At 38.3% G+C, this 24,290-nt stretch overlaps 1 protein-coding gene across 1 annotated transcript in view; it reads left to right on the forward strand.

Moving 5' to 3' along the window:
* CWH43 (cell wall biogenesis 43 C-terminal homolog) overlaps positions 1-24,290 on the forward strand; it is a 29,964-nt gene that overhangs the window by 1,364 nt on the left and 4,310 nt on the right. Inside the window, exons 3-16 of the mRNA XM_030493454.1 lie at positions 3,711-3,831; positions 3,963-4,117; positions 5,446-5,647; positions 6,623-6,711; positions 7,824-8,078; positions 12,063-12,188; positions 12,523-12,602; positions 13,895-14,000; positions 15,935-16,070; positions 17,215-17,364; positions 19,585-19,729; positions 20,387-20,448; positions 21,503-21,658; positions 22,928-23,053. Coding sequence (XP_030349314.1) covers positions 3,711-3,831; positions 3,963-4,117; positions 5,446-5,647; positions 6,623-6,711; positions 7,824-8,078; positions 12,063-12,188; positions 12,523-12,602; positions 13,895-14,000; positions 15,935-16,070; positions 17,215-17,364; positions 19,585-19,729; positions 20,387-20,448; positions 21,503-21,658; positions 22,928-23,015 — 1,871 coding nt within the window. The 3' untranslated portion in view covers positions 23,016-23,053. The remainder of the gene's footprint in view (positions 1-3,710; positions 3,832-3,962; positions 4,118-5,445; positions 5,648-6,622; positions 6,712-7,823; positions 8,079-12,062; positions 12,189-12,522; positions 12,603-13,894; positions 14,001-15,934; positions 16,071-17,214; positions 17,365-19,584; positions 19,730-20,386; positions 20,449-21,502; positions 21,659-22,927; positions 23,054-24,290) is intronic.

Raw genomic sequence — 24,290 nt, forward strand, 5'->3', positions numbered from 1 at the left:
CACTTCTAGATATGGTCAGAGGAATATTGTTTGCAGCCATTGGGCTGGTTTTTAGACCAGTACTGCATGATTAAAAACAAATCTCATTTCAGTTTTATTGCTAGAAGCTTTCAAATTAGTACAAGTCACGCCCGATAGGGAAAATGTTTTCAGTATTGCACAGAAATTTGCAGAACAGGTGGTTTTTTTGTATAGCAATACTGTCAGTAACAATGGGTAGAGACAAGGTGTTACAGAACAGCTTGGGGCTATTATAAAAGTAATCTGCTATGTGTGAAATGTTTCTGAGGCAGTTATTTTTACAGGTTTTATATATATTTATACACACACTGTGTAGCATATTGATGGGGTTATGGGCTCATCCTAGATGTGACTCTTATATTGTCAATTGCATAGGAAGAAAATTTGATCTTAAATTCAAGATGAATAGTTTTACCATGTTCTTTTCTTTTTCTACTCTTCTCATCATATCTATCCTATTTATTTATTTTTTTTTAATAAGCTTTTCAGTGAGCAGAATCTTCAGCTTCCTGCAGTGGTGCTCACTGTATTTTCTACATCTGCTAATTTAGAAACTAGTAATGAGTGTAAGCGTATAAAATTGCATTCTGCTTTCCTTCAGATAATCACAGTAACGCGAAATTTACTGTGTTTATTTAAGATTAGTCTTTCAGATCATAGAATCATAGAACAATTAGGGTTGGAAAGGACCTTAAGATCATCTAGTTCCAACCTCCCTGCCATGGGCAGGGACACCTCGCGATAAACCATGTCACTCAAGGTTCTGTCCAACCTGGTCTTGAACACTGCCAGGGATAGAGCATTCACAGCTTCCTTGGGCAACCCATTCCAGTGCCTCACCACCCTCGCTGTAAAGAACTTCTTCCTTATATCTAACCTGAACTTACCCTGTTTAAGTTTGAAGCCATTACCCCTTGTCCTATCACTACGGTCCCTAATGAAGAATCCCTCCCCAGCATCCTCATAGGCCCCCTTCAGATACTGGAAGGCTGCTATGAGGTCTCCACGCAGCCTTCTCTTCTCCAGGCTGAACAGCCCCAACTTTCTCAGCCTGTTTTCGTATGGGAGGTGCTCGAGCCCCGTTATCATCCTCATGGCCCTCCTCTGGACTTGCTCCAACAGCTCCATGCCCTTTTTATGTTGAGGACACCAGAACTGTACACAGTACTCCAAGTGAGGTCTCACGAGAGCGGAGTAGAGGGGCAGGATCACCTCCTTCGACCTGCTGGTCATGCTTCTTTTGATGCAGCCCAGGATACGGTTGGTTTCTGGGCTGTGAGCACACACTGAACCTGGCTCATGTTCAGCTTCTCATCAACCAACACCCCCAAGCCCTTCATCGCAGGGTTGCTCTGAATCGCTTCTCCACCCAACCTGTAGCTGTGCCTGGGATTGCTGTGTTTACTAGTTCACTTTACCAAAAGAGGTGGAAATTGCTTAAATGTGTGTAATTCTGCTATGTAAAGAGCAGTGACAGGCCTATAGTGGTGTATAAAGTCTGTTGGTTTATAAGCCCGTTTGCTTCCCCTGCTTTGCAAGCTCCTGAAGATATTAACTACAGACAAAAAGCTAGAACCTTCCGTAGTAATCTGGGGAAAGGATGTGTTAATGGAGGTGGTCACAGAAGGACTCAGAGCACGGGACGCTGAAGGTGTACACATCCTCAGCCTGGGCAAACCTGAGCATTGCTGTATGCAGATATGATCTCCCCTTCATTCCTGCCTGAACAGGAACTGTTCCCTCAGTGATTCATATCACGCTGCTGTTTCCATCTCCCAAACACTCTTAATATTGTCCACCCCTTGGCAAGTCTACACCTTATTCTTTCCCAGGCACTTGCTTTGTATACTGCTTACCTGTTGCCCTACAGTGAGCATTAGCATTTGGGGAAGATGTAAGAGCATCTTCCTTACCCTCTGTCTCCAGCAAGGAGTTTAGCCAATGGTAACTCTCACTTGCCTTCTGTCCTGTCATGCTGTGCTGCTGTTTCTCCTATTCCTCAGTTCTTCCTGCTTCCTTTCCTTCTTCATACCTACACACTTTTTCCTTCTTTCTCCATTTGTGGGTTTTTTTTATCCTTTTCAGGTGGGCCATGGCCTTCCTCTGGGGCTTGTTGAACAAAATCAGGCAGAACAATCTACCCTGTGCATGCTCCACCCCATTCCACTGGGAATATTCGGTCTTCAATTTCAGAATAAAAAAATCTGGAAATTCATCATGCTTTGCTAAACTAGAATATTTAGAGAATTGGGATTTTTGGTTTTGATGGAAAAGACTCTTCTCTTATTGGTCATAATATTTTTGCCTCTTCAGGAAGCTTTATTTTCTCTGAAACTTTTGGTTTAATTTACGTATCCTTTCATGCTGCTTGGTTTCATATTCTGTTTAAAAAAAAAAAACAAACCAAAGCCATCAATGAACTACCCTAGTGGTAGTGTTTTCAGACAACATGCAGTGAATTTGTGTGTTCGGATAGGTATATTTACATTTTGGGTGTATGTGTTCAGCAACAAAAGGTGTGTCTGCTGTAAGCAGGCAAACCCATGGTAGCTTTAATCTGGCTAGCGCAAGTGATGAAAGATGTGAAGAGGCAGAGCTGCAGATTTCAGCACAATTCATTGACAGATAACTCTGTGCATTGCACGTGCAACCCTCTGCTAAAGTCCATACAAGTGCATCTTCACTACACATTGATTTAATTTTACCATCTTTGCTCTAAACTTTGCGCATTTTACTCTGAGCAGAGTAAGCAAACAGACAATTGGAGGATTCCTAGCATGCAGTGCCAGAATCATCAGCTCTATTTCTGTCTTCCTTGTTTAATATCTCTTCAAGTTTGACTCATACTCACTTAGCAAATGGCTGCTAGCAAAACAATGTTGCTTCTCCTGCTGTTTGTCAGTGGTCCTGGAACAAAATTTGCCATACTGAAGTTATGAAAATGTGTGACCCATAGTAACTTGAATTAGAAACCTGCTGGCAGAGTTTAGAACTGCTGATAAAAGGTGAGGTCATTGTGCCCTGGGAAATGGCAGAGATGTGTGTGCACAGTCTCTTTGAGTTTGGAGAGTGACAGTTTCCAGTAAGAAGATGACACAGGCTGCTAATGACCACTCTTGAGACCAGAGAAAGCCTTGGTCACACCCGCTAAGGCAATTGCCTTCTAATCCTTGTGCAATGTATGGTAACTGCTCCTTTCCAGAAAGGATATGGCTTGTGCTATCATGCACTCATATAACTCAAAAGCAATAAAAGTAAATGCACTGTGGCACAAGCCATATCATTTTTAGAAAGCAGCAGTCACCATACTTAAAGTTTTATGGCTTTCGAATTATGTAAGTGCACTGTTCAGGAATATCTCTATGCTTAGATATTTTATCCATACATCCTATTTATGGAATCAATGACCATAAGTATTTAAATTAAGGCAATCGCTGCAGTCTTGGGTAGGTGCTTAATGTTGGGGGTTTTTTTTGAAAATGGTAACAGCTGCAATGTCATACATACCCAGTTTCTACCATGCCTGCATTTCTTAGGTTTGTGTGAAAATGTGTAGTGCCATGTATGTTCAGATGAATGGTTTAGCCATCTGATTTACAGACAAGATTGAACTAATGCCCAGGAAATCCTTGTTACCTGATTTCTACTGTCCATTAAAGCAACCTCTGTATGTGTGTGTTTGTTTGTAGGAAGCTTAGCATCATACCAGGCACCAAATGCTCCAGTTAGACTAGTCATCTTGGCTGCAGGTGTTTCCTCCTCATTGCTGGTTCAAACAGTAACATGGTGGTCAGGAAACAGTTTACAAAGGTATTTTATTATACTGATGGGATTGTAACTGGCATTGCGTTATATTAAAAGGTGGTTGGTTCTTTTCGAAGAAGTTATTTTGCTTTGTTTTTTCTCAAGTGCGTCGCTGTTGCTAAAACTGATTCTTACAGGTTCATCAGGATATGGGGCTTCATGCTAGGCAAGATAATGCTCCTTGTTCTTCGCATCTGGTATACATCACTAAACCCAGTCTGGAGCTCACAAGCTGCCAATACTGTCATACTGGCAATTGGTTTTATAGCAGCAGTAGAGCGAATTTATTCAGGTAAGCATATTGCAGCAAATATGGCAGTTATGAAAACGCCTTAAGATATACCTATCTATGTGTCACTGGGTTTTGATACTTTGGGGGTTTTATCCCCAGTACAGTCTAGCTTTAGACCTAATTCATGAGCATTGCAGACTTTGGATACCATGGTGTGCTTCCATCTACTCCATGGCAGAATTTGCTCTCACAATTCATACAAGCCGTAGTAAGTTGTGTTGGAACTGCCAACTAATTGCAGTATCAATAATGTGACAGTAATGCAAACAAAGGTGTCATCTAGACCAGTAAAACCAGAATGGGTTATCATCATTCCAGCACAAAACATCTGTGGTATTTCTGTATTTTCTTAATTCTGTCTGCTCTTTGTGTTTCTCTGCCAGTGCACATCACTTTGACAGAGAAGGGAGACAGGACAAAGCCAGGGAACAGCTAATGTGGCAAAATAAACAGAAAGCATTGGAAGAGTGGACAAGTTGTCCTGATCAAAATTTGGCTGAGTTCTTGGAGCATCTGGACAGAGTTCACAGCAGTGGGGGCTGGCATAGGCTAAGCACACTTGAAAACTTTGAAGGTAGTATTGCCAAGGAAGACAGCGAGGTTGGGTTGGTTAGTTAAGGCAGCTCATGTTAAATCCTCAGAAGTTCCTTCCTTCTCAGTATAACCTGAATGAATTAATTGAAAGATAAGACCTTACGTCTGTGTAAGTGGGCATAAATTGGCATCATGTGTATTGTTTGTAGACTTGCATTACATGACCTACATTAAGGCTGAGAATTCACCACAATTTAGAAAGGGAATCTACCGCAGGAGAGCAGGAAGGGAATCTGTCTTCTTCCTATGTGACAAAGGAATATGTCTTTGCAATTAAAGGTGCTGCTTTCTCCTGAAATGAGAGAGGATCTAAAGTGCATGGAAAATGGAGAAGGAAGGGAGTTTATTTCTGGCTTCTTTGGAAGTGTCAGGTTTTGTTTGTGTCAGAGTTTAGAGTTTCAGAGAACAGAATCCTCTGAACAAATTCTCATAACTTTTCTGCTGACTTTCAAAGCCAATTTTGTTATTTAAATTCCAGCAGTATGAAGAATAATCGTATGGGCAGGTTGTCATTTTTGTACACTTAAGGTGAGGAGCTTTTCCTGACAGACCTAGGAATCTTATTGGAGATTTTGTTGTCTTATCAATTTCCACCAATGATCAGATAAGTTAGCTTTGTGTCTGAGCCAGTAATTTAATCTGGTAATTTTGTGATCTTGGGTATTTCTTTTTCTCAGTAACCCTTTCTAATAGGATTTGACAGTTTGCTCAGCTATGTGCTATTCTTATTCTAGATGGAAATAAGAGGAAACAAGAAGCAAACAAAACTTGTAATGCAGTTAGAGAGACTGTTTCCCACCCTCGTTGGCTGTTGTCGGGGATTGCTTTTGGCAGCCTCATGTTCCTCACCCTGTGGATATTTGGGGAGGTCTCATTAATTTCTAGATGGGCAGTAAGTGGACATCCACATGCAGGTCCAGATCCTAATCCATATGGGTAAGTGGGTTTTTATTATTATTTAAACAAAATGGTAATCAAAAGCCAATGCTGTAGTGGGTGACAAATTAAAACTCAACCAGATGATCATGTAAGAACTTACAGAGACTAAAATGGGTACAAAGTACTTTGCACAGAGGATTTATAGAGTCATTCTTGCTTTCAGATACCTCTGAGCATTGTGTCTCTACCAGTAAATCTTAAAATTTTCTAATACAGAATGATTTTTATTTCAGTAATAAAAAAACTTCGTTTGGCATACTGCAAAGCAATTTTTAAATTAGGACTGAGGTTCAAGGACTTATGAATGAAGTGCATCTGTAAGATGCAGTAAATGAATCTAGCAGTTGATGGTAGGAAATAGTGTTCGTCAGAGATACATGCAGATAACAAAAAGGGAACTGTGCAACATTAAAAGATATACTTCTCTAGAAGTTTTGGTTAGTAAGAATTTAGGGTTAGTGCTGTGGATTGCTCACCCAAAATCTAGAAGGAGACTAGATTAGTTATTCTGAGTCAACTACGTGTAGTGGCAGGCAAGATAGTTAATAATTAGTACACGCAAGAGCTATCCAAGACTGATAGTAATGTTAGGTGCTGTGGGATTCCTTATGTGACATGAAGAAAATACTTCTCTTTGGGGTAGATTCCTCTCTCTCATTTTCTCTGAGTTCTCATTGCCTTTTGTATCCAGAGTTTCAGTGGAGTGTTTCTGCTGCTGAACATAGCTCATTTCTACATTACGATAAACTGCCATTACTTTGGATTGATGTTTATATCCAGTAAAAGGGAGAAAATGTAGCAGGGTGTGAGATGAAGATATTTTTTGCTAAAATTGACCTCTGCTTAAAATAAAAAATATTGTAAAATATTACCAAGCAACCTTGTCTGGATGTTTAGAAGTTTCTCTTTCAATGCCAGCTGTTCATAGAATTATATTAATGTGTGATTTCCCTTTCCTTATTGTTTTATTAGAGGTACAGTTCTGTTGGGCTTGGCTCATGGGCTTATGCTTTCATTTTGGAGCTGGTCTTCAGCTACCAGTTTTGCCTGGTTTCTTGTAGGTAGGTGCAAAGCCTGTGCAGAATTTTTGTTTCTATTACCTTATTACCTTATTCCCTTTACTCAAGCCCTCTGACCCTACACCACATCTCAGAAAAGTCAATTGCTAATCAAAGCATCTTTTTCTCCGTTACTAACTGTGTATGCATGTGTCTGACCAGCTGACTAAGGGTGAAATGTCCAGGCCATCGCAGAGCAGCATTGTTCTCTTCAGAAGCCCCTGTTGAGTTTCTGTTCCCATGAGTAGCATCTCAGTTCTTTCTGTCTGCACGGTATAAGGCTACATCTAGGGTTATGGGGTTAAGACGACACAAGCCTCTCTGTTCTGCAGGAGGCACAATAACTGGTAATTTAATGAGCAGCTCACCTGGAGGCAAGCTCGCCTCCGATTTCCTTAGTTGCCAACATCTCCAGGCAGTAAAATTTTATGAACATCAAAGCAGTTCTGCTGGAGCAACGTATTTGTGAACCAGCCTACATACAGTGGGTCTGGGGCAGTGGGAAGAGGGATTTAAGAGCTGGATCTGGACAACTGTTTTCAGGAAGATGGTATAGCTATGCTGTGGAGCAAGCTATGCATAGAGCAAATAGGAGGAGATGGAAATAATTCTGCTCTTGAACTGTGGAGAGGTGTGATTGGCACACCTCAGCATGGATGGATGCAGCTTGGTTTAATTTGTAGGCCCATCTGAGTGAAATTTAGTGGTATAAATACTATTTAAAAAACATAAATCTGCTTCTTTTTTTGGCCTTAGCTAATTGTTTGTAGGTGTTTATATAAAGAAGACAAAACAGTACTTTGTACAAATGTTTCATAATAAATTGGGACATATCAAAATACAGGAACCAAAGGAAATGATGAATTATGTTTTAGTTTTTCCTTATTCACCTTCTCTTTTGGAGCATTTAAGAGCTAGAAAAAGCAAGAGGCTGTCTTTGTCAATACCCAAGTCTTTGGGTATTGGGAATAACTGTCCTAGTGATGCAGTTCTTATGGCTACAAAGCACAGTTACATTTGCCAGACTCTCTTTGTGTTTTTAGAGAGAATGTAAAAAGAAGGTGTCAGATAATATACCTGATAGATTTACTTTATTATTTTCTATCCCTTCACAGGTTTAACATCATCAGCTGGTCTCCTTTATTTACACACCTGGAGTGCTGCTGTTGCAGGCAACATTCTTGCTGTCTTTACTATGTGCGTGTGGCCTCAACTGGCTGGCCACTTTGTTAGCTGTCTGCATCCTGGGAAAGCCATGAGTGCCGCCATGTTTGCCTATGTTCTTGAGTTATTCTTCTGTGTGTGGTGTACAGCTTATAAATTTGTACCTGGAGGAATTTATGCTAGAGAAAGCTCCCATCTTCTTTTAGGTACGTTTATGACTATGAACAAATACAAATATACTTGCTTTAGCCTCTACCAGATGTTTAAAATGTACCTGGTGTATAAACAGTCTTTCCAAATGCTCAGCTGCTGTCTGATTTACTGTGGTAAGAGTTTCTATGAGGAAATTAATGAGACATGCAAAAACTAATCTACTTGTTTCTTTACCGTTAGAAACAGTATAAAATGTGGACAGAAAACGGAATTCAGTTGAGGGAAAATGACAAAGTGAAACAAAGTCTGATAACTCAGTACACAGCTGAGGAAGAGATCTCTTAATCAGTCACCCTAAAAATCTAGCTGCAATCCAGGGTGTGAATGCACCTGTATGCTAGCTACCTAAGGTAGCAGTATGGTACCTCAGGTAACAATGTAGTTTCTGGAAACTCAGGGGTTTGTGAAGGCTGTGTTACTGGGACTATGACATAATGTCATGGTTTAGATCCAGCTGGTAACTCAGCACCACGCAGCCGCTTGCTCACTCCCCCCCACCTTTCTTCTCTGGGTGGGATTGGGGGGAGAATGGAAAGAATGTAAACCTCACAGGTTGAGATAAGAACAGTCCAATAATTAAAGTATAATATAAAACTACTACTGCTGCCACCAGTAATAATAATGATAAGGGAAATAACAAGGGGAGAGAATATAAAACTAAAGGGGAAAGGAAAAAACCAATAAACACGAGTGATGCACAGTACAATTGCTCACCACCCACCAACCGATACGCGGCCTGACCCGAGCAGCAATCTGCCCTTCTGGGTAACTCCCCCCAGTTTCTATACTGGGCATGACGTGCTGTGGTATGGAATACCCCTTTGGCTAGTTTGGGTCAGGTGTCCTGTCTCTGCTCCCTCCCAGCTTCCTGTGCCCCTCCTCCCTAGCGGAGCATGAGACTGAAAAGTCCTTAATGGGTGTAAGCATTACTTAGCAACAACTAAAAACATCGGTGTTATCAGCACTGTTCTCAGACTAAAGCCAAAAACACAGCACTGCACCAGCTACTAGGAAGGAGAAAAATAACTGTTACAGCTGCACCCAGGACACACAACTCGGTGCGTTATTTAGCCCTGTTCTGAGAAGCAAAGTGCAGCATCCTGCCAATGTAGCGAGTCTGCATTTGAGACCTGAGCTTCATTTCCATGCAGCTCTACCTTATGCTTTGCGGACATACCAGCATGTTTGGAAGAATGTCAATAAGCCTGCAGCGTCAGAAATACGCAAACAGGAAAGGAAGAAAAGAAATTGTCAGGTATTTGCCAGTAAGGAAGAATTGAGGTGAGCAAATACAAAGGTTTTAGAAAAGTGATCCCTTGAAGGGATCCCACCTTGAAGGCTGGGAGGTGGAAATGAAACCAACCCTTTCTGGTTTGTCTCCAGAACTGGTTTTGTTTGGTTGGGGTTTTTTTTAATAGGTACTAATGTGTTTCAGTAGCATATTTCACTAATTATATTTAAACAATGCCAAACATTGTCTTGGGCTAAGTCTGTGAGTCTGTGGCACATTTTAAAATGTGACTCATTATCCTACATTTTGTTTGAAAAGGATTACTGACTCCTGTGCTTGACTTGTTGCTCTAAATGTCTTTGCAACCACCTTCTGTCACTCCAGTTTCTTACTCTCCATGTGTTTCATGTATTACCTGCAATCATATGCAGGGTTTCAGTTTGTTATGTTTTGAGGAGAGTTCTGTTACATTTATTGTAGTTTTATTTGTTTTGTGAGCACTCTGGGGGGCTGTAGAAACAGTTACCTCAATTTAATTTTGTTCTGAAGCTATATGTAGAAAGCATGTGGTAGAGGAGTGTTAAATACTTTCTTGAGTAATACCTTGTCAAAAAAATAGCTGTTACATAGAATCCCTTTCTGACACTTCCTTTCACATACACACTTGTGATTAATTCGCCTGTCATGATCACTAGATAGTAACACAGATGACACTAACTTTCTCTTTGGTAAAATGAAAACTGTGAACTGAACCCATCTCAGCTGTTGGCACCACATGAGTTTATATTTCATTTGAGAACCCAGTTTCTGTCTTTCTGATGCCATCCCATTGTTTATCAAAGATTTGCAAATTATACCATAAGATTGTGTATTTGTTGCTGCACTTCTACTCTTGCAGCTTGGCTTTCTGGCAAACTGCTTGTTTTCTTCTGGTTTCTTTCAGGTGCAAGTGCTATTTCTTGCTTTCTCCTCCTGTCCAATATCCTGCCTTTCTCTCGCCACAGTTTGGGTAGGGAACTGCTCCAGGAAAAGTGGCAATGAAAGTAAGATTATTATATTCAAAATTTCTGTGCTGCTTCACTGTGATGTAACATAATTCTGAGGGGTCGGATCCCTGGTCTTCCATCAACCTTAATGGTTTGAATCGGTGTCCCTTTGAGAAAGGATTGGAGTGTGCCACCTTCTTCATTGCACTAGACCCAGCTTCCTGGTTTGCAAGCTTTCACTACAACTGATGTAGTAAGAAAATACTGAGTAATGGTTATTTCATCTTCAGCTGTAACTCTGAAATAAAACATGACTTTAATAGATAATTAACTATGCCACAAAGATATTAAGGACATACACCTTCTCCTGCAGAGCTCTTATCCAATTCATTATGCTCCCACATTTTCTGTGGAGGTGACTGGATTCTTTAGCTCATAAAGGGTGGGAAAAGAGCTTGTACTATTAGTCTGAGCTACCTTTCCAATGAGAAGATACCATCAAAGTAGTAGTGCACTGAAGTTGCTCACTAGCTTTTGAAATGTATCTATAGCTGTGTTTAGTTGTCTATTCTTAAAAAGCACAGCTACTTCTGTTGGCTTTGGAGCACAAGAATAGAAGATGCTGCCATGCTAAACTGGCTTCCCAACCTGCTGCAGTCTGCTTAACACTGTTTTAGATCAAAGTGTTGAGCAATTACTTCCGTGGTTCTGATTTAAAAATGTGTTACTTGTTTCTTCGTGACAGGGCAGTTCATTTGAGAAGATAACAGACATCTACAATCAGCAATGTATTTTCTTCATCAAGCTGTTATTTTAAGGTTCTGTAATGTGTAGGTGTAATTTAATCGCTCTTGTCCAGGTTAATTCCAGTAAACTTCGAAAGCACTGGGCTGAGCTGAGAGTTGTACCCATCAGTAGGGGCCTGGAAGCATTTTAGTATAATCTATCTACCATGTTCTAGCCTTTTTGACGTAATACCCTGAAACTGTCCTTCAAATCAGTCTTTGCTTGAGAGTGCTGGGTAAGCATGCTTGAGGTTCTGTGGAAGGTGGTGTTAGGATACACAAAGGTAGGGAGGTCTGCTGAAAGATTCTCTACTTTGCCCCAGATTAGAGGATTTTTAAATGTTTTTGGTTTTTTTGTTCTCTCAATTGGTACGTGAATGGGAAGAAGGGAAACATGGCTTTAAACAGATATTTCACCAACAGAAGAAACCTAATAAAATGTGCAGTAGTGGGACTCAGCCTTAGTAGCAGCTTATTTGGGGGTTGGAGGGAAAAGAGGAATAGTCCCAAACAATACAATTTTGAACTTAATTATGTTTATGTGAAACTGGTGTTCAGTAGCATTTAAAATCATCTTTTAGCTTTGATTTCTTACTGCAATACTACTACTTTGAAATATTTTTTGGAAATTCTTATCATTAGTGGCATGTTTAATGTCACTAAGTCATTTTGCTGGAAGCAATGCTCATGTCAACAAGTACAGCAATGTAAATTAAACATTTTTGAAGTGCTGCAGGCATAGTTGAGGTGAATACTATAACAACGATAAGTAGGATCTTCTCTCTCAATCTCGTATTGCCTGCATATTGCATTGGGTATGGCATTTATCTGTGTTTGTGCATTGAATTGTCTTTGTTGTTGGAGCCATGAACTTGAATGTAACACAACAGCTGGAAGTTTAGAAATGGGGCATTTATGGCAAATGTTTTATATGTTAAAGCTCTATGAAACAACTAATGACTTATATTTTTACAGGGTTTATAATGTTATGTATTGGGGTAGACTTTCTAACAGGACCCAAGAAAGACCTCAGCTCTATCTTTGAAGTGAAAAGCAACCAAAAGCCGCTATTCCGAAAGAGTAAAAACTGTATTAAAATACGTAAGTATAATTTTACTTCCTGTCTAATTTTACTTCTACTGTTCTACAGTAGGCATCATTTTTACATAAATGTTCCAAGGAGTTTTGGTATATTGTATCTGCTCATCCTGGTGTGTTTTGGAGAATGTAAGTATATCTGCACGCAAATAGATACTCTGCATACATATAAATACTCTTAAGTACCCTACTTTGGAATGGTGTTATTACTGGCATACGTGGAAATTTAAATATATACATTTCCCATTCTATGAATAATACACCTTAGAATGACAGTGCAATAACATTATTTTCTCTTGGTTTAAAAGCAGCTTTTCTGTGTTTTTCGTGTTTCCAGTATTGTGGCTGTTTGTTGGTACTGGTTTGCTAGGATTGGGTCTACGTTATAAAACTTACCAGAAGAAGCTGGGCCAAGGGGTGAGTCGTGTGTTTGTCAAAATGGTAACTTTCCAATATACAGTAAAAACTGATATGTTAGGTGCTGAAGAAGTCTTTATACCAGTATCTGAGTATTCAACAAAACTAAAGCAGAAATGAAGATGTAAAAAGTTTAATTTGTAAATTCGTGTTGGGCACAGGAAATGCCTGGGCCTCGGGAGGTTCATACTGCTGCTGTGAAAGAAAAAAATACTCTGAAAACCAGAGATTCTTGCCTCATATTCAATTTGAATGTTACTTTTATAAATGAGTTTATGTGAATTACATTCAAAACTTGACTGGACCATACTGTTAGCAGCCTGATCTTATATCAGGGTAGTTTGAAAAGATAACCTCCTGAGGTTCCTTCCAGTTGAAGGAATTCTATGCTTATATATTTATATGCATAACTCTGAATAGAACCTCTCTGAAAAGTTGGTAGACTTAGATTAGACTTAGACTAGTTACGGAAATTGGATAAAAATAGGAAGATTCCAGATTTTTTGTCTGGTATAAATGAGGTATTGCAATGATAGTGACAATTGCTTAATGAGCACAAAGTTTAGCATTTAGATTACAAGTTGTCCGAGTGTGTTGCTTGCCTATTCAGTAATTTAAATTTAAAATTAGAGCTGGTTTGGTCAGATATAAATTAACATGTTTCCAGTCTATGATTTAATTAATTACTAATATAAAATAGAATTTTTGATGCAGTAGGTTGCAATTATGAATTAGACTTTTTTTCTTTTGATGGCAATTTAGAAATAGTCTTTTGAAACTTGCTCTTGATGTGTAGTCCTGTTCGTAATGTTTCTGTTAAAGAAATCACTGGTGACAAATGCAGGAAAAGATGCAGAAAAGGTGATGAGAGCTAAGGAGAACTCGTGTGTGTGTGTACATACCTGTCTGCACATGTGTATTCACACATTCACACAGACATACAGTTGGCTTTCTTCTTAGAACTCATTTGGGTTTGTAGTACCTTTATAACATAGAAAAAACCCAGGTAGTTCCTCTTAAAAAGATGAAAAGATTTGTAGTCTCTTTCATGTTCATTTATTACTGTTAGTTGCACAACTTAATTTTTACTATGATGACTTTTCTCTGGTTAGAGAAGATTTTTTGCAAAAATACTTAGTTTTTTGTAATTTGACAGCTTTATTTGGAAAATATATTGGTTAAAATATCTCTTCTTGTGTGTCTTTTAGGGCATGATGTAGTTGATTTTGTTGACTGCAAAGGTATAATACATAGAAGTAAAATTGCACTTCATTTCCATTTTATGTTTTGAGGTTCCCAAAAGAGACTTCTCTGCTATGATCTGGCCTTTTAGGTTTGCATATAACAATGAAGGATGGTCTAATTTGGAAGGATCAGCTGATCTGCTTAATCAGACAGGTAACCTTTTTTCTTCCATTTCATTTCTATATGAGAGGGTTCATCTGAAGAGACAGAAGCAAGAACACCTGCTGGGTAACTGGATCTGTTCTTGCATTATCTCAAGAATCTGTCTAGTTTCTTCCTTCTAGACTTTGTGAGCTGTTCCAATACAATCACTTTTGTTAAAAGTCTGTCTGCAGAGGTGATAAATTTTTAAAATGTACTTTAAATAGGTTTCTGGTTGGAGGAAATACTTTGTTTATTATTTGGATTTTTTCTCATATTTCTGATGAGTTACTTGTCTATAGAGAAATTCTTTGCATAAATGAAATAATGATAAATATCCTTTTAGATAAAATGTAATGTTTTAGAACTTCTCTATGTTTGGTTTTGGGTTTGTTTGGGGTTTTTTTTTATGTGAAGCATTATATAATTCCTAAAGGGTCTGAAATTAGTATGCCCTAAATAAGGTGTACAGAGGAGAAACAGACAAGTCTTGTTTCCATCACTAAGCCAGAGCAATGTATAAAAGAAAAATTGGTTGAATTGTCATGATTTTACTGTAAAGAAGGGTATCTTACCTGTTGCTCATGGACAGGATTTTGGTTGGAAAATTAGCTATAGGAAGTGAAAACTTAGACCAAAAATTAATGTTACTGCAGGATGCATCAAAAGGAATTGACCAGTAGCGCTTGTACGTGTTACTTGTTTTCTGTGATACCCATGAGACAGGGAAGACTGGGAGCTGCCACTTTAAGATTTAAAGCAGCTCAGGAGATCAGGAAGCATCCATGCTGCCATTCCAGCATTTGTAGTTCTCTCCCCCTATAGTGTGCATGCACCACAGGGCTTTCCTCAGCAGCTCAGGTGTGACAGACCCAAGCAGTGGGGAGGCACTGACACAGGTGCTACTGTGCAAGCCTTGATTTTGTGGCAGAGATGCCCAGGAATTAATGAAAACAGGCTGATTTGTGCATCGTTCACTCCACTGCTCCATGATTAAACGTTCAGAGGGCTGAGCTATGTAGGCTGTCTAGAGATGCAAGAAAACAACTGGAACATTTGATGAATTGCAATTTGGAGTGTTCTCATATATATGTGATTCCATAGCTCATGTCTGGGTATTTATTTAATCTTTGCATATTCATTTATGAACTGTAATGAATGCATTTATTTTTGGTACCTGTAGTTTAAATGGATGAATACTAGAAAAGTAAGTACCCTGTTATGTCCATTGAGCATTTATTTGTGGTAATGAAGTATAACTTCTAAAAGTGATCAGAAAGTTAAAAAGGCAGCAAATTCCGAAATACAATTTAATAAATCTTAATTCCTTAAACAGTGTTCTGGAGTTTTATGATACATATATATTGTCATATAAAGTACCACATCAATATTTCCAGGAAATGCATTAATGCATTCAGAGTTAACCTGGAGATTCTTAAACAATTTGTTTGCTAAAGAAGAGTAACTGATTTTAAGAGTCACAGAGAAGAGAGTGGCTAACTTCAGCATAGGGGTTATCTCTAAAGGTGTGGTGGTATAGGATTTGGTAGATGAAGGTAAGTGCAGATGTGCTGTGTAGTGCTTGTTCCTCAAGTTGAATGCAGTAGACTTGCTACTGGGCTGTTAATCTGTTTATGCACATGATGTCTAATGCATTTGAAATGGTCTGCACTAGGTATGTGCAGGCCAGCTGTACTGTGCAGTCTTATGTGTGTCTGGTTATGCAACAGGGAAGACCTGTGGCAACCACACACTAAACAGAGGCTGTGTAGTCCATAGTGACCAAATGTTTGGGCATGACTTTGTTGCCAGCATTCAGATTTGCCCTGATTGACTCCTGAAGGGCTTGTGTCTACGCCTATGTAATCAAAAGGGAATATAAATCTATGATTTATAGATCACAGTTATAAATTTGGAAATATTGTCTTTTTTCTTCCCCGTTTTAGATGCAGATTTTATCACTATTATAGAGAGTGATGCTTCTAAACCATTCATTGGGAACAATGATCCAACAATGTGGCTAGGAGAAAAACTAGGATTTTACACAGACTTTGGTCCAAGCACAAGAGATCACACTTGGGGGTGAGTCATCTTTACACGCACAGTGACAGCAAATAACTGTAAATACACGACCCAATACTAACTCCACTAGAACATGGGCAAAGAGTAATTGGAATAACAATCACCATAATCACTTGTTAGAGCTTGTCTTTAAGAACACTGTTTGATTCCTTAGCATTACAATGCAATGCAATGATCAGTTTTTGGTGCCTGCCCCCGTATGCTACTTTGGCTTTGGTGATGCAAAGAATGGCATCCTGCTTCTTAATGTACGGATTTGGAAGTCTGGCATTCGAAGTACTGTATCCGATTCCCTTTTCTCATTATTTTGTTTTGGGCTCTGAGAACTTTAGATTTCAGACTTAAAAATGTGATAGCAGTTGGAAAATGTAGCTACAACCTGGAGTTACTAGAAATATTGAATTCATTAAACCCACCTTGGGCTATGTAGAGGGAAATAGGCATATAAATGCGCGTGTCTATTTGACCAGTATTTTTGTGTCTGATTTCACTTTAATGTTTGACCAACTACATTGCATATCTTTGCCTTCTGGAAAATAGTGGCTTATGATGTGGCTTTTTTTTTCAGGGGGATATGCAGATCTCTGGCAGATGGAGCTTCCTAGTGAGGCTGGAATGGCTATTTAATTTTTTCCATATGTGAGAGGAATTTAGTAACTTTCCTCTTCCAGAGCCTGTGTCTTTTAAGTGATGCAGAATGGGGCAGAAAAGTAATTCTCTGAAATTTTCTTCATGAAATATTTTGAAAAACCTGATGCAAAATGGTTTTGAGGTTGATTCCAAACAGAAGCTGGAAGAATGAGAAATCTCCCGCTTTAAAGATGTATTTCTAGCTGCTTATACTTCTAATGAAATACATTTTAATTACTGGTAGTATAAAATTCTTTGTTTTGTCTGCTGATACAGATTTTGTGAGACTCAGTGTAAGAATTCATATATATGGAATGCTATTTCTTAGTGTAGGAAGGAATTCGCTATACATTTTTGACATGTACTTAAGTAATATTTTCTCAATTCAGAAAAATCTGCTAGAGATGGTTTGAGCTCAGTGACCATTAGTCTTCTGCTCACATTTATCCACTTAGTTCACACTTGTGATGCTTGTGAACAACAACAAAGTAACTCTTTCCTTCTTCTCATGTAGGATTATGGCGCTATCACGGTATCCAATTGTAAAATCTACCCATCACCTCCTTCCATCTCCAGAGGGAGAGATTGCACCCGCCATCTCCATGACTGTCAACTTCACAGGGAAACTGGTTGATTTTGTTGTCGCCCACTTTGGAAATGAAGAGTGAGTATTTTATTTATTGTTACATATGTCATGCAAAGTCGTGTAACATAATTGTAATTTGTGAACTTCTGGGATTTCTTTTATCCCCTTTAATATCTGCTGCTGTAATACTGGTTCTGACAAGGCATGTTGGAGGAAATACTGTGATACAGCTATTGGTTTAAAATTTTGAAGCATTTTTTAAAAGGCACAGATGTGTCACAGAAAACTCAGCTGTGCCTAATATCTGAGTTACTAGAGATAAAAAGATGTAGTTCTGCAAAACCGCAACAAGTAATAGGGCTACAGATACGTCTAAGTGCAGGATAGCATCCTTCTGACTTCTTGCATGTGGAATAGATCTATTATGTTCCACACCGAGTGCAGATAGTTACAGATAGAGAGCATTAATGGCCAACTGATGTTTATTAAAATAAAAAGTAACAATTCTGAAACCTCCAAGAAAGGACAGTGTTGAAACAGCAACAAAAATATCCATTTAGTGTCCTTCTGACTGTATGAAACTGGAAATAAGAAATCTGATCTCTGGATTCTGAAAGGAAGAATTATACCAATAATTAAAATATAGGATGGGAAAGAGTAAGGCAGTTCTTTACTTTAAAACAATATCTTGATTACTTGTGTGTAATGAATATTAATAAGGGATAGCTTTGTGGTGCTCCATGTAGCTGTGTTTCTGTTTTATTTGCTGCAATATCTAATATGTTTGTGGTTATGTAGTAAGATTTGGGCTTCTAAAAATATTTATTATTCACAGACAGGCAAATTTATGGATTAGGTGCAGAATATAATACACACAGCTGCGAGTCAGAAAGCAGTAGAGTTCTCATTATCCCATACTGAGCTTCCCTATTTCCTTCACATGTGTGGAAGCTGTGCTCCAAGCATACAAATTGTTTGTAGTTTTCCCTTTTATTAAACACATATAGTTGTCAGAAAATACTCCCAGTTTGAACCCAAGAAAGGAATTTTCTGTGCCTCACGTAGATGATTAGACTTGCCTCTCTGAAAAACACTTGTCAAAGTATAAGAAAATAGCAGTGTATTCCCCCCTCACGGCGAGATGAGATAAAGATGAAGGGGAAAACAGGAGGAGACACATGGGAAATGAGAGTGAATTAAATTTTGTTTTGAGGTGAATGAATTTGTAAATGGCACACACAACTGCTTGTTTTTCATCTTTTTTCATCTGCTGCTTAGGATGATAAACTATAGAATACTGGATAAGCAGGGATATTTTAAGACTGTTTTTAAAACATGGGAATATAACAATGCTTTGTGTCATTTAAAAGAACCCAGCTTCTGCAGAAGTGTAATTCTGGAAAGAGCAGCTAGCTGAGCAGGCAACTTCATGTATACCAGGCTTCTATTCCAATGGTTTGGGTTTTTCATCTCCTGTTTGTGTGCTCTTTCTTCCTAATGCATTTACTTCAGTCAGAAGTACTGCTATTTAGAAAGCATAGCAGCATTTAAATTCTTGCCCCCTTTTAGGATTACAGATTCTAGAATCAGTTCCCTGTCTCAATGGTATTTAGCCCAGTCTACAAAATACAGAAGAGAACATGCTTTATACAACTGAAGTTATTAACATGAAGAATTACAGAAGGAGAACCCCCTTACATTATGTTATGACAAATTCGAGGACACTGGGATCCAGTATTTTATCAGGCTCCACCTCTGCTATCACTTCTGGTCATATTGGAACTGTTGTACAAATCTTGGTAAAGAGTACCTGCCAAATGCTGTTAAGTAGTGTTAATGGGATGACATAGCTTTTAAGTCACATTTCATAAATTACATGACCCAGACATTAAGACTATATTTACCATGATATGTCCATCTTGTTAGCATGCGAACTCTTTGTTACGCACCACACTGTGCTAGCACAATTGAATTTCAAGTGCAGGCAGAGACAGAGCCTCAGATAACTGAAGAACATTCCCATTTCCTAGTGATGAGATCAGTATTAAAAACAAAACAGTAAGAGAAAAAGTTGTTCTATAATGGTTAGAAAGAGAACCCTAATTACATCTACCAAGACCATGTGGCTTTTATTGAACACAGTGATCATTTTGAATCACTGAGCTTTTTGTAAACTTGCATACTCTCTAATACTGAACAATAAAAAAGGTACCAGATTTGTTTGTGGTTCACTATGTTATAGCACAAAGATTCTGAGCTAAAATGTATATATGTTGAAGTCTTTCCCATTTCTTTCAGGGAGGACTTAGACAGAAAACTCCAGGCTATAGCTGTTTCAAATATATTGAAGACTAGCTCTAAGCAAGTTGTATTTCTAGGATACATCACTTCAGCTCCTGGATCCAGAGATTATACTGAATTAATAGAAAATGGAAATGTCCAGGTAAGGTAAAAATACTGATTCTTTTAGCAGTTGGAGATAATACATATTTGAAACATTCAGCCTAATATTTCAATTTGGTAACTTAGAAACAGACATATGAGAAAACACAGGCACATTTTCAAACACAATCTTCAGCTACCTCATGACATATTATAGGGTGGAGTTACACAGTGAAAGAACAGGAAGCAATGGACAGCAGTTACCACGAGAGAAATGCCAGTTGGATAGCAGAAGACCAAAAGTAAACAATCACAGTTAGGGTTCTTAAGCATTAGAACAGAGGCCCAGAGAAGCTGTGAAATCTCCATCCTTGGACATACTCAAAAGCTGGCTGCATAAGACCCTGAGCAACCTGCTTGAAGTTACATTGAGCATGGGGTTGGGAGTGGGTGACCTCCAGACATCCCTTCCAACCTCTAATTCTGTGATTTTTTTGTTTTAAAACTGAGTTCTGCAGTTTGGTTTTCTGTGAGGAGATGTCAAAAAGTTGTCTGATTTGTCTGTGGGGTTTTTTCTTTCTACCTTATTTCAATATTTTAGGCAAAACGTTTTTTTTCTGCAGCACGTTTACACATCGGCTCTGTTACTGATTTAAACCCTACCTGTGAGGAAAGCTTGCCTTATTTGTTTGACTTTTTTTACCCTTTTCACTTGTAGGATATTGACAGTACAGATCGTGACAGATGGTGTAGTTATATTATGTATCGAGGAGTAATAAGGTATGTTCATTTATTCATTGGTTTTAACTATTTTTATGACAGTCAATTTTATACCCTTCTGTAGGTAATTGTGGAAGAGTCTTACATCCTAAACAATTATATGTGGGCAGTTAGATATATCATAAAGTAATGTGAAACATCGATCTCAGGATGGATGGTTGTATTTCTGAATACAACTTAGAAAGACAGTGTTACGGGTTTCATCCTTCTACGTCAAAAGCCTTCAGATCTAATCTGCTTCAGTAACACAAAACTACTTTTTTCCAAAGCTCTGTCTTTGCAGCATCATTCTAAAATGTGAAGACTAAGCCCTAATTTGTATGTGTCACAGAAGATACAAGTTTTGAACTATGATTTTAGGGTTTCTTGAAGCAAAATGCTGATCTAATCCAGCCAAGATTTATGCTGGAGGTAGCGGAAACTTTAACTGTAAGCCCATATTGAAGCATTTTCCTCTGCTGGGACCTATGCACTCTGCGACTTTTTATATCAGGCTGCTTGTAAATCATTCCCTTAGTGAGGTATGTACCAGAATGGAATTCAGCTTATTCTGAATAAACTGCAAATTCTTCAGTGTTCACAGGAGTAAACCCAGTAAACTACATAGCTGTCTTAAGTAACAGTGCTTAAGTAACGGAGGTTTTGGGGTGTTTTTTAAAGGCAACAAAACCCCCATTTGCAGTCTAATTTTTCTCATTGCTCATTCCATTGATGCTTGAGTTCCCTTCTTGAATTTCAAAATCTCTTCAGTGAAAAAAGCTGGTGTGTTATACCAGGATGCATATACTGAAACTCTAATTTTAAAAATAAGTTTGTAGATGTTAAACATTTTTTTGTTGTCACTTAGGTTTTCTCAGTTTTTCTACTTACGACATTGTGTTGTGATGCTTGTGTTTATACAGCACTTTAAGTTTTTTGAAGGTGAGATTTACAGAAATGGAAAGTTATGTTGATAGGTTAAATAGTAACTTTGGGGAAAAAGAGACATGAATTAAGAATGTGGTGAAACTGCCTTGAGTTATTTCTTCAAACTAACTCTTTTTGTATCTGATAGGTTGGGCTATGCCCGCATATCTCATGCTGGTTTAAGTGATTCAGAAATCCAGATGGCCAAATTTAGGATCCCAGATCACTTGGATAGCTATGTTGACAATGACAGAATCGTCACTGATCCCAGCGAAGTTCCTGAGGACATCCATTTCAGTCCTAGGTCAGTGTATCTCATGGGAAATCAATATATGACATCTTGTAATTTAAAGAGGGAGGCACTGATTGGTACCAAACTAAGCAGAAGATTAGGAGGGAAGAACTTCTGATATGTAATTCCATTTTTTCTACTGACTTGGCATATGCCTTGGGAACATGAGTCTGCTGTGTTGTAGCATAAATTGAAGGTAATGCTTATTTCACCCAGGTGATTAATTTCTGAGACTGTTTGATAGGGATATTTGCGAAGTGGAGTGGTGACTCATTTTATAGATGATGAGAAATCTCCCATGTTCCTCAGCACTTTGGAGGATTGGGGTCTTTATATGCTGTTACTTAGAACACAAAATACAATATATACGTTAAATACTCTTTGCATAAGCATTTTAAAACATACTGTATAACTGGAGTTACAAAAATTAAGGAGAACTGTTGGGGCAGTATGTTACATATGTCAAGAATAAAAAAAGGGTTAGGTTTTTACATTTAAAGTTATTTATTTCTAGAATGGTGTCACTTTTCCACTGGCATTATATAAGGAACAGAAATTCAGAGAAAGGTATTTATTCTATACTGAATATCAGTGGAAGAGTTATGAAGCCTGAGAAAGATGTTGCCGCAGAGAGACAATTTCCAGCAATGCTGTATTTTCTACTTCTAACATGCATAATACAGAATATATTAATTTATTCTATACACCTAACAGTTGAGCTTACTTACTTTTTATTTATTACTCAGTCAGTGGCTTCCTGTCTAACCAGGAGTTTGCTCAGTCTTTTCCACATGATGAAACTTGCCTGAAGTTAGCATTCACATTCAATTTTTTTCTCAGCTGATTTCAGCACAGAATATTTTTCTTGTACTAATTTTTTACGTCTGCTTATAAGCAGAAAATTTATACCCTTTAGGAATTTGGATACTCTGGGGAGTTAAATTATATCTCCACTGAATTCAGTAGAAAAACTGATTTCAAAGAGCATTAGGTTTAACTAGATAAATGCGCCACACCTTTGTCGGCTGGAGTTCCAATTATAGAGTGCCTATGGCATTAATCCAATCAGTGTAATTAAATGTCTCCATTATACTCAAAGACCTCTTGTTAGATAGCATAAGTACATCATGATTTATATGTAAGTAGGGTTGTGGCCTCTTTCTGAGATAAGCTATCTAGAACATTCAGGGGAGTGTTAATTATACTGTAGGAAGTGTATGATTTAGTTGCATGGGTTAAAACATGTTGTAATGGTTTTGCTTTGTTGAATATTTTTCTTAGGTTTGGATCTTATAAAGATGGACATAATTATGAGCATATTCATCACTTTCATATGAGCACTCCTAAATATTTTAAACAGACAAATTAGAATGAGAAAATAATACATGGTTGGGACCAACAAAAAAGGTTCGTTGCTTGAAACTGAATTGGCAGACAAAAAGACTGCATTGTTTAAAGATGAGCAACTCCCATGCTGCATAACACTGTGAATGTCTGTGTAATAGTTGGTGACTCTTCTCTTTAATGAGCTGTCATTGCTGTGAGAGAGGGAAGACGCATTCTGATGAACTGATATCTACCTGGGCCAGATACCTGCTTTGTATCCAGCAAAGCAAGGGTAGAAACTTGCTTTGGCAAGAACTTCTAATGAAGGTATCCTATATTGTGTTGTTTCAGAGCTGAATGTATCTATCCACCTTTTCTTTAGGGTCCAGGTGTAACCCCTTTCCTGGAGCTCATTGGAACAATCATGAGCAAGGAATTTCAGCGGACTTCCATACTTTTTTGATGACTGAGGCAAAGCAAAATAATGTGGTAGTGTAGGTAACCTGTCAATATGTGCTGCACTTTGCAGTCCTGCTGCTACTGCAGTAACAAGCTTGGCCTTAGTTTTTTCAAAAGAGGAGTAGGACTAGTGTGATTTTTAATTGGGAGATATGCAGTTACTATGTGTTTGAAGTGTGTGCATTTTTTACTTACTGGAACAGTGTTTACATCCGCTGCTATTCCACATTTTATTCTTAAACTAGTCTTGTTAGAACAATTTGCAGATCATTGATGTTCATACTATTGGAGAAAAGGTGGTGACTTTTACAGACTTCCTTTGTTTTTTAACAGGGCATTAGACACTGCAATGCTTTTACAAAGGGAAGAGTAAAGTACCTCCGAATAGTTATTGTTATGAGACACTTATGAGAACACACTGCAGGAGAGTTAAAAGCAATCATGCTCAACGTGACAAGGTTTCTGAGAAGAAAGTTGATTGTATTTTTTTTTAATGAACTATAATAAAACAAAAAAACCCCAAAGCATTGTCCTTTGCTAGCACTACGCTTTAGTGGGACTATATAGAAGTGGGGATTTTTTACGACCTAGGCAGTGAGTTACCTCTTAACACACACGTGACACACTGTTAAAAAGTGTTTTCTGGGGGTCTCTGGGCAATGTCCTTTATATCCTCCAGCATATGTGCAGACATTCCCTTAAACAATGAGGACATCTTCAGCTTTGTCCAAAGGAAGTTTCGTGCTTGTGAGAAACATGTCAGATGGTTTACGTAAATGACCCTCTCAGCTTGGAAACCACATTTGTGATGCTCGTATTTAGTACTGTCTGTCTTTGCAGTAACACCTAAACATACTGT

The sequence above is a fragment of the Strigops habroptila genome, chromosome 7 (assembly GCF_004027225.2).
Source record: "Strigops habroptila isolate Jane chromosome 7, bStrHab1.2.pri, whole genome shotgun sequence".
Classification (NCBI taxonomy): Eukaryota; Metazoa; Chordata; class Aves; order Psittaciformes; family Psittacidae; genus Strigops; species Strigops habroptila.